Raw genomic sequence first — 15,242 nt, 5'->3', positions numbered from 1 at the left:
GTATTATACAATTAATTCAACTTTCTCCCTCCTTATTTTGTCCCTTCCTCGCAACATAGGATTAATGTTTTTAGATTTTTGTTCATATTGTGCTTTGGGTGTCATCCTATTAAGATTTTTTTGTTTTATATTTTTAAAACTTTATTCCAATTATAGGGTCATTCATAACAAAACAACAATACTGGTCATTCCAATTCCAGTCTACTACCAACAGGGTTGATTTTTTTTATTTGCGTGGCCCTGTGCTGATAAATAAGTGAGGCCCCATCAAAGTATAAATAAACTGCGAAATTGAAGAAAAAATGCCAAAAAAAAAAATGCAAAAAATCTAATTTTGAGCCAATATAATCACAAATACATATATTAACTATTAGGTCAAGGCTGGACTAGGGACCTCCAAAATTTTGTGGCCATGTGCTGTTGCCCATCTTGCACGCCCTAAAATCCGGCCCTGACTACCAAACATGTAAAATACTTTCACTAAAATCAATCACATTAGTATATTTTTTCACAAATTTTTAGGATCATAAGAGAGGAGATTAGAGCGTTTTTCCTTGGAGGGAAAATCCGTCTACCGGGTTTGACCAATTTACAAATTCTTCCTCAGTGATATTATGACGATACTAGGTAGCATAGATATTATTATGGGGAAAGTTGCCCCTATTTTTACTATTGTATTAGGAATCACAATGGGTTTACTAGTAATTGTTTGGTTAGAAATTAAAGGGAAATATCTGTCGGAATACAACAACGTATTGGCCCCGAATATGCGGGTCCTTAGAAAAAAAATAATGAAAAATATTGTCGTGTAGTGCACATGCTTTTGTGCGCAACACGCACAAATTTTCCTTTCTTTTTTTTTTTTTTCCTTCTCCTGGGTCTCACAAAAAAAAAATCATATTTACTACTAATTTATTTTAATCTCTCTCCTCCCTCTTCTCTCCTCTCCAGAGGGTGCGTGCAATACATGGGCGCGCGCCTTGTGTGCTCAAGGCCCAGAAAGGAAGCCGGAAATGCTTTTTTAATTTCCTTATCTCTCTCCTCCTAGGTCTCACAAAAAATCATTTCTCCTATAAATATAATTTCTTAATCTCTCCTCTCCACTCCAAATAATCATCTCGACAATATATATCGTGCACCACGGTGAGTAATGCATTGTGCACCCCGTAGCAAAATGTTAGGAGATGAGTTCTGTGTATTCTAGGTAATCATTCTGTGTATTTTAGGCAATCATTCTGTGTATTCTAGGCAATCATTCTGTGTATTTTAGGCAACCGTTCTGTGTATTCATGTTAGTAACACATGCTGTGATGTGTTTGTGCATTCGAATGTTTAGGAGGATGAGTTCTGTGTATTTTGTGTCGATATTCTGTGTATTCATGTTATTAACACAGGTTGTGATGTGTTTGCGCATTCGAATGTGTCAATATTCTGTGTCAAACGTTCTGTGTATTCTAGACAAACATTCTGTGTATTATAAATAATGATTATGTATATTATAGATAATGAATTCCCTAGAGTCATTCGCGTCCGCATCCACTAACATCGAAACGACATCATTTCGGACCCTAGTCCACAATATAACGATTGAATCATCTCTCATCCCAATTACTAATTCAAATATTAGATTCTCATTTCAATTCCAACTCCCATGTTCAAACCATAAATTAAACACACCCTTAATTAATTAGTTCTCATTCACTTTAATTCTAAATATTTAGAAATCTGTGTCTAGTTACAGAGTAACGCATCCTTGATCAAGGAAATTGTCTCACATATAATTTTATATATAGTTCGCACCGATGATGGAGGAAGATAACTTGTGGTTGAAGAAAGCTGCTCATCAATTAATTGGAATGAAATTGTAAGAATACTTCCATTAACACTCTCCCCAGATGGCCAATTTGCTTTGTCCGGCAAAATAGCAAATCCACAAGGCAGTATGGGAACACTATCTTCATCTTTCCCATCTGATAAGTATTGTGTCGCCACCACATCAAGAGGTGCATAAATCACATACATGGCTACTGAATCTGTGAAGCTCTCTTGGAGGTAAAGCTTTGCCGCCTTGTCGGTTGCTGGAGACTAAATTGAGCAAAAAATTAAGTACAAGAATGCAAGCTAAGAAGTGTATCAATGTGAAACACGTATTGATTAAATCCTAGATAACTAGGTTTACCTCAATCAAGAGTCGTGAAATTGAATTTGAAGGGTCCCGAGTAGAAGAGATCTTCATGTCTTCCAAAATATTGGAGCCAGCAGACAATAGATCCCACTACAAAGTGGTAATTGTAATATTTTATAACAAGCTATCCTAGCTATCTAAGTAATTAATATGTTAAACAAATGTAGGTGGTCTATATACAAATATAAGCTATTCAATATGTGTATTTAGGATCGCAGTACAATGGATTGAGAAGGGCTACTTCCACTACCCGATGTACCTTACACTTTCTCCACCCACCCTCATCCCAAGCTAATAATCCACTACGGGTTTAATTTTTAGGACTCACCACTCATTATCACCCAAAAAACCTGATCCATGCGAAGTGGATTCAGGTGGATATCAGCGGTGAATCTAAATTTCCATCCCTATGTATATTGGCATGCATTCCAAGAATAACGTAACAAAACAATAACTAGAACTCTATGGGTACCAGTGTTTCAAAAATCCCGCCTAGGCACCAACTAATTGGCACTTAGGCGCTAGGCGCTAGTCAGCCGCCTAGCGTATCACCATAATTGGTGGTCTAGGCAGCTGTCGGGCTAGGCGACTGGCTAGGCCACCTAAGCGCTGACCACCTAGGTCTCCTAGATGCCTCCTAGGCACCAACTAAGTCGTCAGCCAATTAACTATTGTTCTCTTCTTTTTAAAATATGTTACTTCATTCAAAACGACATCATTTTGAGCAAAATGACCCTAAATTGTTCAAATTTTAGATGGTTTTAGATTAATATTTAATATTTTAGTATTAACTATTAAAGTATTAAATAGTTTATAATTATCAAGTTAAAAATTTTAAACAAATTTTTGAAAACTAAAAAATAAAATAAAAAAATACACGGACACCTAGGCGCCGATTAATCGCCGCCTAGACGCTAGGCATCGATTAATCGCCAGCTAGACGCTAGGCGTCGATTAATCGCCAGCTAGACGCTAGGCGCCCTCGAGCGCCTGAGGAGCGTCTAGCGATTTTTTTCATCCATGATGGGCACTATGAAAGAATAGTAAATATACTTGTGGGATTATTATTACCTTTCCACGGTTAGTTCTATTTCTTAGAAACTCAAACAAGTGGGCTTGAGGGATTGGCAACCAAACCGAAGTAGAAATAGTTATTGCAACACCTTGAGGGAGCCTTGGATCATCCAAGTTTGTGCTCATTTTGACAAAGATTTCCTCGGCACCAGAAATTGGCAAGGGCATCCATGAATTGTCACTACATGGACTAATGTTTCTAGCATAGCACTTAACCATCCTTTGAGCTAGCTTCAACATATTTTTATTTCCAACACTTAACCCTGCATATCATAAACACTTTAGGTTTTAGCTAACCTTTAATTGCCAATTGTTATAGCATGGACCAGGGTTCATATTGCATTATGAACTCTGAGCCTCTGATGTAAAAAATTTAGTACTTTCAGCTAACACATTCTGTACTTATAGTTAATCGTTTCTATAATTGCTGGCACATAATATAACAGCTACAGATACAGAAACTGCCAACTGCAAGTACAGAATGTGTCAACTACAAATATTGAATTTGAAGGTCTACACTGCAAGGCAGACCCTGATTCATGGTATAATTATACCTTTCATTGCACGCTTAAAAAGAAAAAAAAAAATCACACGTACCATTAGACTGTGGAGAATTGTCTTCTTGTCGTCCCTCTAGACTTGTGATTTTATCGTAATATCTTTCCAATGTTGCAATCCATCTCTTTGCACTAAATGCATAATCTGATGTGAGTAACATTTTGAACATATGCTGAACAGAAGCATTAGGTACCAGATTGTGCTCTACCCATGTAACCTGAAAATATTGGTTCATAAAAAAACTTAGTATTATATATACAAAATGAATTAATACCTCCAATGATCCTTCGAGTTTTTTGCTATTACCAGCAAACGTACTCCGAGTATCAACAAGTAACCTCATGTAGTCTTCCGTTAGCAAATGTGTGACAGTGGTGTTAAATTGTAGGGTAAACTGACTGTACCCAACCAATTAAAGTCGTAAATGTAACGCCACTTTCATGCCTTTGCTAAGGGAAGACCACACGTGGTCATATTTTAATACTTGGAGGACATTTGCTGGTCATATTCTGATACTCGGAGGACATTTGCTGATTATTTTATATTCAGAAAGCGTTTGCTGGTAACAGCACAATACTCGGAAGACCATTGGGAGTATTAACTATATACAAGGTCATCAGTCTCTGAACCATGTGAAATTTACACAATTATATATCTACTAAAACATTAAAGAAGTACCATAGATAAGCCAGGTTGAAGTTCTTGGATTAAACAACCAGAGGGTCTTCTCTGAACACATGGTACTGCTTCATTAGGAAACACACTTTCCAGAGAAACATCAGCTACTAACCAAGTGTTCAAATTTATCCTTCTACAAATTCTTGCAAATTTCACCTCTCGAGGTGTAAACAATGGTGAAGGAAGATGAAAATTTGCTGTCATCTATAAAAATAATCAAACAATTAGATTAATTGTTTATAAAGAAGAGAAGCGATATTATTGTTTGTTGGAAAACAAACACTTAAAGATACAATACACATACATATACCCAGACACTAAAATAGAGAGTTTAATGGAATAAAGAAATCTAATTATGTCAACTAGGTTAAATTTTTTCTTAATTGAATTGGCCTAGTTCTGGTGATGCACCCTCCCCAAGTGCGACTGTACCGAATGATCTGGACCATTGGATAAACTCATAACAACGGCATACAACGGCCACACGTGGCGGACGCAGTGGATGTGCATATACTCTGTGATGCACCACAGACTAGCATTTAGTGCACCACAGACCAGCACTTAGCGCACCATAGTGCAGAAAATTGGCTTTTTTTTTTCTTTTTTTTTTTTTTTTTTTCATTGATTTTTAGCTGGTGATCTGAGTTTATCTAAAGGTCCAAATCTGTTTGCACGTTCGCACCTGAGGAGGCTACCACATCTGATCCCAAATCTATATATAAATATAATCGACTTCAATTAAGATTAGAAACTTATTTGAGTTGAGTATTCTAAACTCTCAAAGATGAAAATAAATATATTTATCATGCAAACATACTAAAGTCTGGATTGAAATTAATGTTTAGTTGAATTGAGTACATGTCCACAAACATTATTAACCCATTAAGCATATAGATAGTATTTTCTCTTAGAATTTACCACTTGCAAAGCTCCATTATGGTTTTCATTCTCTCCTGGGTATAAGACTCCAAGGGTTGTTGCTTTTGAAACAATACTGAAGAACACGCTTGACCATTGTTCCTGCACACATGCATACATAAGTTATCAAGACTCTTCTATGAATAATACCTGAAAATTTATTATATTTTTTTTTAAAAAAATTGCTACATAGAATCATATGATCCAAATAAAAGCAATTTCATATATCTTAGAATCAATTCCCTTCCCAAAAGATTGAATTCCCAGCCTCCTACACATCGGTCCGATAGAACATTTGGGAGGGGATGTAAATCACAGTGATTCAATAATTGTTTGTTAGTCAAAATAATTGTTATGTGAGATAAATGTTTGCAATGAACACTAGCATATCACGTATATGGTTAACATTTACAACCAACTTAATGGTAAAAGTAAAAAGAAGGGCAAGCATCCTATTAAGGTGCAAGGTGTTGTTCAAAAAGTGCAGAAATGCAACAAACCTAGGCACAAGAAGGCTGAATGCCTAAAGAGGAAAGCTTGGATGGAAAAAAAGGTATACATTCAGTTTCAGTATGCTTGAATCCAATCTTATAGAGATGCCTTCTAATACTTGGTGGTTAGACATTGGTGCTACAACTCTTGCCTCAGACAAGGCCAAATGTCGGTGCACACAAGAGATCTGTCCACTTTGGGCATAATCCCTACACTGCTGCTGCCGAGGTTCGAACCTTCGTTTCTTCTCCCAAATACTGCCTACTGAACCAGTGAACTAAGCCCAAAAGGTTGAATCCCTAACCCCAAGGAATCCCACACTCCGGCACGACGAAGCATTTAGGAAGATATAAATCACAGTGATTCAATGGCTTAACAGACAGGGCCAAATGCCGGTGTGCACAAGGGATCTGTCTACTTTGGGCATAATTCCCACATTGTCGTTGCCTATGTTCAAACCTTGCACTCTTCTCCCAAATACGGTCTATTGAACAAGTAAGCTAACCCCGTACAGGCTTAGAATCAAGTCTAGCATGTCATGCTTAGAATTTATTTGCATAAATTGAGTTTACCATATAGTTGATGTATTTATAGAATGTAAATCATTTATTGCAAACTTCATATATAAACATTTAATAAAGCTCACCACATTCATCAGCACATTTAGAATGCTAACTGAACTCGCAAGAACAACCCCAATGGACTTGGATGCTTCATTGTTGAAAGCAAATTCTCCATTTGCTGCATTCTCATTGAAGTTTAGGAAGTGGTGATCATCAATAGATTCTCCAGTAGATACCAACCTTATGATCTCATCCAATGTTTCATCAAGTGAGATGAATCGCCGCTTATATTCGGCTTCATTAAGAACCTCGGAGCCCTTATTCGTGTCGAAGAGCCATAAGGGTTCTTGTTCTTGTGCCATGTGCCATAACTCTTCGCTTGCTGATAATGCAAGTTCCAAAATTTTTTCTTTGTACATGTCTGCAGATATTGTAACTGACAAGAGGAGAGACTGGAAACTTAGATTTGCATTTGCATTTTCCTGTGGAAAATAATGAATGTCAATATATACCAACAGCAATATGTATATACATTTTTTGAAGAGTCATTTTCATTTTTGGTGTTATTGGGGCATTGCCAATTTTAGTCCACTTTATTAATTTTTGTCACGTTGCGGCCAGTCTTATTTAATCTTTGCGACTTTTAGTTCACCGTTAAAATATTTGTCAAATAACCGTCCAAAACAGGGGTATTTTGGTCTTTTCATGCTTTGATCATCTCCTTTACCCTTTGCAATGGTTTTCCTTACACATTTTCATCCAATAAAGAGGTCCGGCGAAAGCCATGGCTTTGTAATGTGGCTCACATGGCTTTTGCCGGACCTCTTCATTAGATGAAAGTGTGTAAGGAAAATCACTGTAAATGGTCAAAGAGATGACNTTTTTTTTTTTTTTTTTTTCATTGATTTTTAGCTGGTGATCTGAGTTTATCTAAAGGTCCAAATCTGTTTGCACGTTCGCACCTGAGGAGGCTACCACATCTGATCCCAAATCTATATATAAATATAATCGACTTCAATTAAGATTAGAAACTTATTTGAGTTGAGTATTCTAAACTCTCAAAGATGAAAATAAATATATTTATCATGCAAACATACTAAAGTCTGGATTGAAATTAATGTTTAGTTGAATTGAGTACATGTCCACAAACATTATTAACCCATTAAGCATATAGATAGTATTTTCTCTTAGAATTTACCACTTGCAAAGCTCCATTATGGTTTTCATTCTCTCCTGGGTATAAGACTCCAAGGGTTGTTGCTTTTGAAACAATACTGAAGAACACGCTTGACCATTGTTCCTGCACACATGCATACATAAGTTATCAAGACTCTTCTATGAATAATACCTGAAAATTTATTATATTTTTTTTTAAAAAAATTGCTACATAGAATCATATGATCCAAATAAAAGCAATTTCATATATCTTAGAATCAATTCCCTTCCCAAAAGATTGAATTCCCAGCCTCCTACACATCGGTCCGATAGAACATTTGGGAGGGGATGTAAATCACAGTGATTCAATAATTGTTTGTTAGTCAAAATAATTGTTATGTGAGATAAATGTTTGCAATGAACACTAGCATATCACGTATATGGTTAACATTTACAACCAACTTAATGGTAAAAGTAAAAAGAAGGGCAAGCATCCTATTAAGGTGCAAGGTGTTGTTCAAAAAGTGCAGAAATGCAACAAACCTAGGCACAAGAAGGCTGAATGCCTAAAGAGGAAAGCTTGGATGGAAAAAAAGGTATACATTCAGTTTCAGTATGCTTGAATCCAATCTTATAGAGATGCCTTCTAATACTTGGTGGTTAGACATTGGTGCTACAACTCTTGCCTCAGACAAGGCCAAATGTCGGTGCACACAAGAGATCTGTCCACTTTGGGCATAATCCCTACACTGCTGCTGCCGAGGTTCGAACCTTCGTTTCTTCTCCCAAATACTGCCTACTGAACCAGTGAACTAAGCCCAAAAGGTTGAATCCCTAACCCCAAGGAATCCCACACTCCGGCACGACGAAGCATTTAGGAAGATATAAATCACAGTGATTCAATGGCTTAACAGACAGGGCCAAATGCCGGTGTGCACAAGGGATCTGTCTACTTTGGGCATAATTCCCACATTGTCGTTGCCTATGTTCAAACCTTGCACTCTTCTCCCAAATACGGTCTATTGAACAAGTAAGCTAACCCCGTACAGGCTTAGAATCAAGTCTAGCATGTCATGCTTAGAATTTATTTGCATAAATTGAGTTTACCATATAGTTGATGTATTTATAGAATGTAAATCATTTATTGCAAACTTCATATATAAACATTTAATAAAGCTCACCACATTCATCAGCACATTTAGAATGCTAACTGAACTCGCAAGAACAACCCCAATGGACTTGGATGCTTCATTGTTGAAAGCAAATTCTCCATTTGCTGCATTCTCATTGAAGTTTAGGAAGTGGTGATCATCAATAGATTCTCCAGTAGATACCAACCTTATGATCTCATCCAATGTTTCATCAAGTGAGATGAATCGCCGCTTATATTCGGCTTCATTAAGAACCTCGGAGCCCTTATTCGTGTCGAAGAGCCATAAGGGTTCTTGTTCTTGTGCCATGTGCCATAACTCTTCGCTTGCTGATAATGCAAGTTCCAAAATTTTTTCTTTGTACATGTCTGCAGATATTGTAACTGACAAGAGGAGAGACTGGAAACTTAGATTTGCATTTGCATTTTCCTGTGGAAAATAATGAATGTCAATATATACCAACAGCAATATGTATATACATTTTTTGAAGAGTCATTTTCATTTTTGGTGTTATTGGGGCATTGCCAATTTTAGTCCACTTTATTAATTTTTGTCACGTTGCGGCCAGTCTTATTTAATCTTTGCGACTTTTAGTTCACCGTTAAAATATTTGTCAAATAACCGTCCAAAACAGGGGTATTTTGGTCTTTTCATGCTTTGATCATCTCCTTTACCCTTTGCAATGGTTTTCCTTACACATTTTCATCCAATAAAGAGGTCCGGCGAAAGCCATGGCTTTGTAATGTGGCTCACATGGCTTTTGCCGGACCTCTTCATTAGATGAAAGTGTGTAAGGAAAATCACTGTAAATGGTCAAAGAGATGACCAAAGCATGAAAATACCAAAAATACCCATGTTTTGGACGGTCATTTGACGAAAATTTTAATGGTGAACTAAAAATGACAAGGACTAAATAAGACTGGCCACAATGTGACAAAAATTAATGAAATGGACTAAAATTGGCAATACCCCAATAACAATAGGACCAAAAATGAAAATAACTCTTTTTTGAATTTCATTATTCGAGAAATCACAATAATGTCTTACATTTGAAAATTTTGTGTTTCTCGAAGAGGTTCCATTCGTAAAGATAGACGACTCAGATTTGTCTTGGGAGGCCATATGACAACCTTGACATTTTTAGAGACATTTGATTCTCATCTAAAGATCACCAAAACGAGAGAATTTAAAAGGAAGAATTAAAGAACAAACTAAACTAAATTAATATAAATTAAACAATTCATAGAATTGATTACATCTAATTTTTTTTCCATATTTATTAAATCAAATGAAACAATTAGTGATGTAAACTCAAAGAAACACAATTTCAGGTGCAAATAAATATTCAATTTCCCATCAAGATGATGCAGAAATGTATTAAAATGACATAACTAAGCATGGATGCAATTGATAGTGAGTGAAGGAACCAAATCTGTAAAATGTAGAATTGATCAAAATTAAGAAAATTGTGTCACATTAAAATTTATAGAAGAACCATTGTTGTTAAGGCGAGGTACTACCCAACAGCCTAGTTGCCTAGGCGACTAGGCAACCACCTAGGCGGTGAGGATATATATATTAGGCAGTGTTGGGCGTGATGCCCTCCTCTTAGCCAAGTGGGTTAAATAATCATTATTTATTGAAACATGTTCCACGCAATTGTGTGGACCATGAATAAAAAATACGGAGTATATTTTTAATATACTAAAATGACATGTTTGGTTGGGTGGAAAATCTTTTTCATGGAAAAGATTTTCTAAAAAGTTGAGGAAAATGTGTTATTATGTTGTTTGGTTCGATGGAAAATGTTTTCCATGAAATTTGACTTCCCAAAAGTGAAGGAAAACAAATTCCTAAGGTAGAGGTTGATATTTTGTTCTCCAAAGGGATTAGGAAGAAAGTAGGAAGTAATTGGACTATTTTATCCTTATTAAAATTTATTATCACTATTATTATTAAGAGCATATTGGTCTTTATATTCATAATTCCTTACTATAACAAACCCAACCAAACAATAAAACTCATATTCCCAATAATTTCTTTTCCACCAACCAAACCATGGAATTCATTTTCCTGGTAATTTGTTTTCAATGGAATTTGAATTCCATTTCCTTCAAATATTTTCCAGCGAACCAAATGGGTTGTAAAAGTACATTATTTGTATACATAAGTTATATTGTTTAAAAGTGCATTATTTGAGTAATAAAAATACATTATTTTATATACCATCAAATAATGTACATTCTGTACATAAATAATGTACACTTAGTCTATTAAAATGTAAATTTTATTTATGATCCACAAAAATATTTTCTTTAAATGCTCATCTAGTTTGAAAACAGTTGTTATATCGTGGACCATGGTCCAAAAACGACAACGTTTCTTTAAGTAAATGAAACTACAGTTTATCTCAAATGATATTGTCTCATATTTATTTTTATATTATCAAATGAAATTGTAGTTATATCGAAAAGAAACTGTAGTTTTTTGAAAAGAAATTGCAATGCATATAAAACGAAACTGAATATGTTACTTAAATAAAGTACACTTAGTCTATTAAAATGTAGATTTAATTTATGGTCCACAAAAATATTTTCCTTAAATACTCATCTAGTTTGAAAAGGAATCATTCTTAATGGGCAAACCTTATTCTAAAGTGGGGTGGACATTTCGGTTTTCGGTTCGGTTTTAAAAAATTTAAACCATTCGGTTTAACATTAGAGTTCGGTTCGATTTCGGTTCTGATTTAATTCGGTTCGGTTTAAGTCCTTAGCGTTTCCTAATTTTCCAAACATACTATCACATTATCCATATCCAAAATTTAAACATTATATAACAAAAATAGTAATTCAAAGTCCAAACATACTACTAAGTACTAATTGTGAGGTAAAGAACAATTGTAACAAACAACAAAAGCGCAAAGTAGAGACCAAGCAATAAAAAAATCAAATAAAAAATTTAAGAGATGCAAGTGAGAATAGGAATTAAACGACGAAGCAGGCGTCAATGGACTTAGATTTACTTCTTTATTATTATTACTTTTTATTGTTATTGTTATTATTAGTATTAGTATTATCATTATTAATTTATTATTATTATTATTATTATTATTATTATTATTAATTACTAAAACCTAACAAAGTTCGGTTTGATTCAGTTCGGTTTTTAACCAAACCGTTCGGTTTACAAAAATCCCAAACCGTTCGATTTTGTATTACTAGTTCGGCTCAGCTCGGTTTGGTTCGGTTGAGATAAACCGAACCAGAATGCCCACCCCTATTCTAAAGGGTGAAACATCATATTGGGCCCAAGTTTTAAATACACATGCAGTATACAGTGGACCAGGGTCACACTGATGTCGTTTTCAAATGATAATTTATTTAATTTTAAAGGTGAGCATTTGGTTGTTCAATTCACCTTACAAGTTTTTTTTTTTTTTTAAATTATAAAAAATGTGTATGTGTCTTGTGTTGTGAGTTTTATATCTTGTGTTATTAAATTATGTGTCTTAAGAGTATGAATTATGTGTTTGGAACAAATTAGTAGTTGTGTAACACACAATATATTGTGTCTTATGTTATGAACTTATGTCTTGTGTTGTGAAATTTTGTGCCTATAAAACATAAATTCCTACCTAAATCACATTTGAAAATAAGTAAATATATAACGTGCATGTGTCTTGTGTTTTGAATTTTTATGTATTGTGTATAAAATTCTATACCTTAAAGAATGTGGATCTGTACCTGAGATTAGTAGTTGTGGTGTAACACACAACATATTGTGTCTTTTTTTTTTTTGAAAACACATATTATGTGTCTTATATTATGAATTTAAATAGTGTTGTGAAATTCTATGTCAATAGAACATAAATTATCTACTTAAATCATATTTAAAAATAAGTAAATATATAATATGCGTATACATCTTGTGTTGTGAGTTTTTGTGTCTTGTGTTATGAAATTTTGTGCCTTAAAAGTATGAATTTTGTACCTGCAATAGATTAGTAGTTGTGTAGAGATATGGGGAACGGGAAAACTCCAGAACCCGTAAAAATCTAAAGATCAAAACGACATCGTTTCGGTCTAATGTGGACCCTGATCCATGATATAAATTACCTCATATATAGCAACTCAACAAGTTATACAAAAGTAATGATTATATCATGGACTATGATCCAAGTTGTAAAGTGAACTACTGACATAAATTATATTATATTTTTATTATTAGGCCATTCACACCCTTTGAAATTTTGGCAATTGCAAAGCCTTGTTAGCATTTTTTTTTAAAAAACTTATGTGTTGCAATTTTGACACTACAGAACCATTCAAGGACAACTTTTGGATTTATTACTATTATAATTATTTTATTTATTAATAGTACTTAATTATTAATTTTTAATAATGTGATATGAAAGTGAGACCACTTTTAAAAGAAGAAAGAATTGCATGGATGGAATGTGAATAGTGAATAATTACGAATTTAGTTATATGGCATTTTAAAAGTGAGAGAAGGTTGGCAAAGGTACGGATAACCTTATATTAAAGGTACATTTTTAATACACAAAATGTTCATTTTTTGAATGTATATTATTTGAGTACTGAATATACATTATTTGATACTATACCAAATAATGTATTTTTAGTACACGAATAATGTGTATTCAGTATATTAAAAATGTTCATTTATTGCCCCGGGGCTTAGCGTAGTTGGTTCGCCGCATGACTCATGACTTGAAGAGGTAGTGTGGGGGTTCGAATCCTACTAGAAACATGTATAGGAAAAAGGCTCTCGGAAATTGGAAGGTTTAGATTGGATCCCTTGTACACACATGAAGGCTATGATCTGACTGGGGGACTAATTGCGTTACTCGCGATTTACCTCCACAGTGGCTCTGGGAGCGGAGTCTTGTGGGATCACCTAAGTTTTAAAAAAATATTCATTTGTTCATAATCCACATTGTAATGTGGACCATGTTCCACAATATAATTTGCCATAGAAAAAGGCTTGTGATTCCCGCTGGCAATAATATACACTATAATATATGGTAATAGCAATTTAAATATGTTCTATTATATATAGAAATACATTATTGTATTTTTGAATGGAATTATATTATATATAATAGTTTTGTTTTTAATTTTTATGATTCCCTGTTGATTTTCGAGAACCGTACTAGAGCTGAAACCGTCATATGTGGCCCATATGTATATGTGTGGCAATTTATATCATGAACTAAGGTGTATATAGCATTATGAATCATTAATTGAAACAATGAGGTACATATCATACTCGTAAGATACAATATTTCATAACACAAAACACCCACAATCACAACACAAGATACATAGCATAGCATTATGGACTCAACTAAATTCAAAAGACGAGGTACACAATTCATACTCGTAAGGTACATAATTTCATAACACAAGATACAAAAAATCATAACACAAGACACATACACATGTTATATATTTACTTACTTTTCAAATATGATTTATTAGGTACATAATTTGTGTTCATAAAACTTTCACAACACAAGACACATGAATTCATAAAATAAGACAAAATTACTAATTTGTTTTAGGTAGAGAATTCATACTCATAAGGTACATAATTTCATAGCATAAGACGTAAAAAGTCATAACACAACACAAACACATGAATCAGATTGCATTGTGTAGTGTGAACTTGGTCTATGGTATAACGATTGTATATGTGTTCTGGTTTAGGTATTCTCATTTGTGGTTCAGGCCAATTTCACCTTTTTGGCAAAATTATAGGCGCGTGAGGAAGCCGTCGGCAGCTAAACTCAAATTCCGACATCGTCTCCCAAATCCGACCACGACCCCACTACCTCACTGTCGATCGCGCTAATACCATGTTAGTTAACAAGAGACAACTATACATGTGAATATGTAAATGTGTTTTTTTTTGTTCTATAAAGCTATACAAACTAGGCTATTTATACAAAGCAATGGAGGACATTAACCACATATTCAAACTCAAGAAATCCTAGGCTAGCATCTCTTAACCTCCTATGTATCTCTCTAACATCTAGAGCAGTATAGAAGGTTGGTAAGAGAATAGAATTATCTTACAATTACTCACCCGGATATCTCGTTTCCAGTGAGTGTGGTAAGTCGACAGGCACATTGGGAAGTGGTAGTTCAGATTGTGAAGTATCTGAGGAGTGCTCTCGAGAAATGAATTTTTTGTATGCAGGTCATGGACACATGGGCATTGAGGCATTCTCGAATGCAGACTAGGTTGGGTCACCAAGTGACAGGAAGTCTACTATAGGGTACTGCGTGTTTGTGGGAGGTAATTTGGTTGCGTGGAAAAGTAAGAAACAAAATGTTGTAGCACGATCTAATGTAGAGTCAGAATATAGGGCTATGGCTCACACAATGTGTGAGGTAACTTAGGTGCGTAATATTCTTGAGGAAGTTGGTGTACGAGTGTACTAAT

At 34.6% G+C, this 15,242-nt stretch overlaps 1 protein-coding gene across 1 annotated transcript; it reads right to left on the bottom strand.

The window, feature by feature from the left end:
- Positions 1-1,731: 1,731 nt before the first annotated feature.
- LOC116027007 (homeobox-leucine zipper protein PROTODERMAL FACTOR 2-like) lies at positions 1,732-15,023 on the bottom strand. Its single transcript, XM_031268436.1, has 9 exons — positions 14,883-15,023; positions 8,805-9,203; positions 7,667-7,768; positions 4,496-4,699; positions 3,857-4,034; positions 3,257-3,522; positions 2,536-2,592; positions 2,180-2,275; positions 1,732-2,085 (listed from the first exon to the last, which is right to left on the bottom strand). The coding sequence occupies exons 1-9, from the start codon at positions 15,021-15,023 to the stop codon at positions 1,732-1,734; spliced, it is 1,797 nt and encodes a 598-aa protein (XP_031124296.1).
- Between the last annotated feature and the right edge of the window lie 219 nt (positions 15,024-15,242).

The sequence above is a fragment of the Ipomoea triloba genome, chromosome 8 (assembly GCF_003576645.1).
Source record: "Ipomoea triloba cultivar NCNSP0323 chromosome 8, ASM357664v1".
NCBI lineage: Eukaryota > Viridiplantae > Streptophyta > Magnoliopsida > Solanales > Convolvulaceae > Ipomoea > Ipomoea triloba.
This window is presented reverse-complemented; position numbering and strand designations above follow the sequence as displayed.

Bases quoted from the DNA above. Each gene is read 5' to 3' on its own strand.
- LOC116027007 (XM_031268436.1), bottom strand. From the start codon at position 15,023: ATGCCTCAATGCCCATGTGTCCATGACCTGCATACAAAAAATTCATTT. The intron at 4,035-4,495 runs GTACTTCTTTAA...CAATATTTTCAG, and splicing joins TTCAACCTGGCTTATCTATG to GTTACATGGGTAGAGCACAA. The intron at 2,276-2,535 runs GTTTTTTGGGTG...ACCACTTTGTAG, and splicing joins ATCCACTTCGCATGGATCAG to TGGGATCTATTGTCTGCTGG.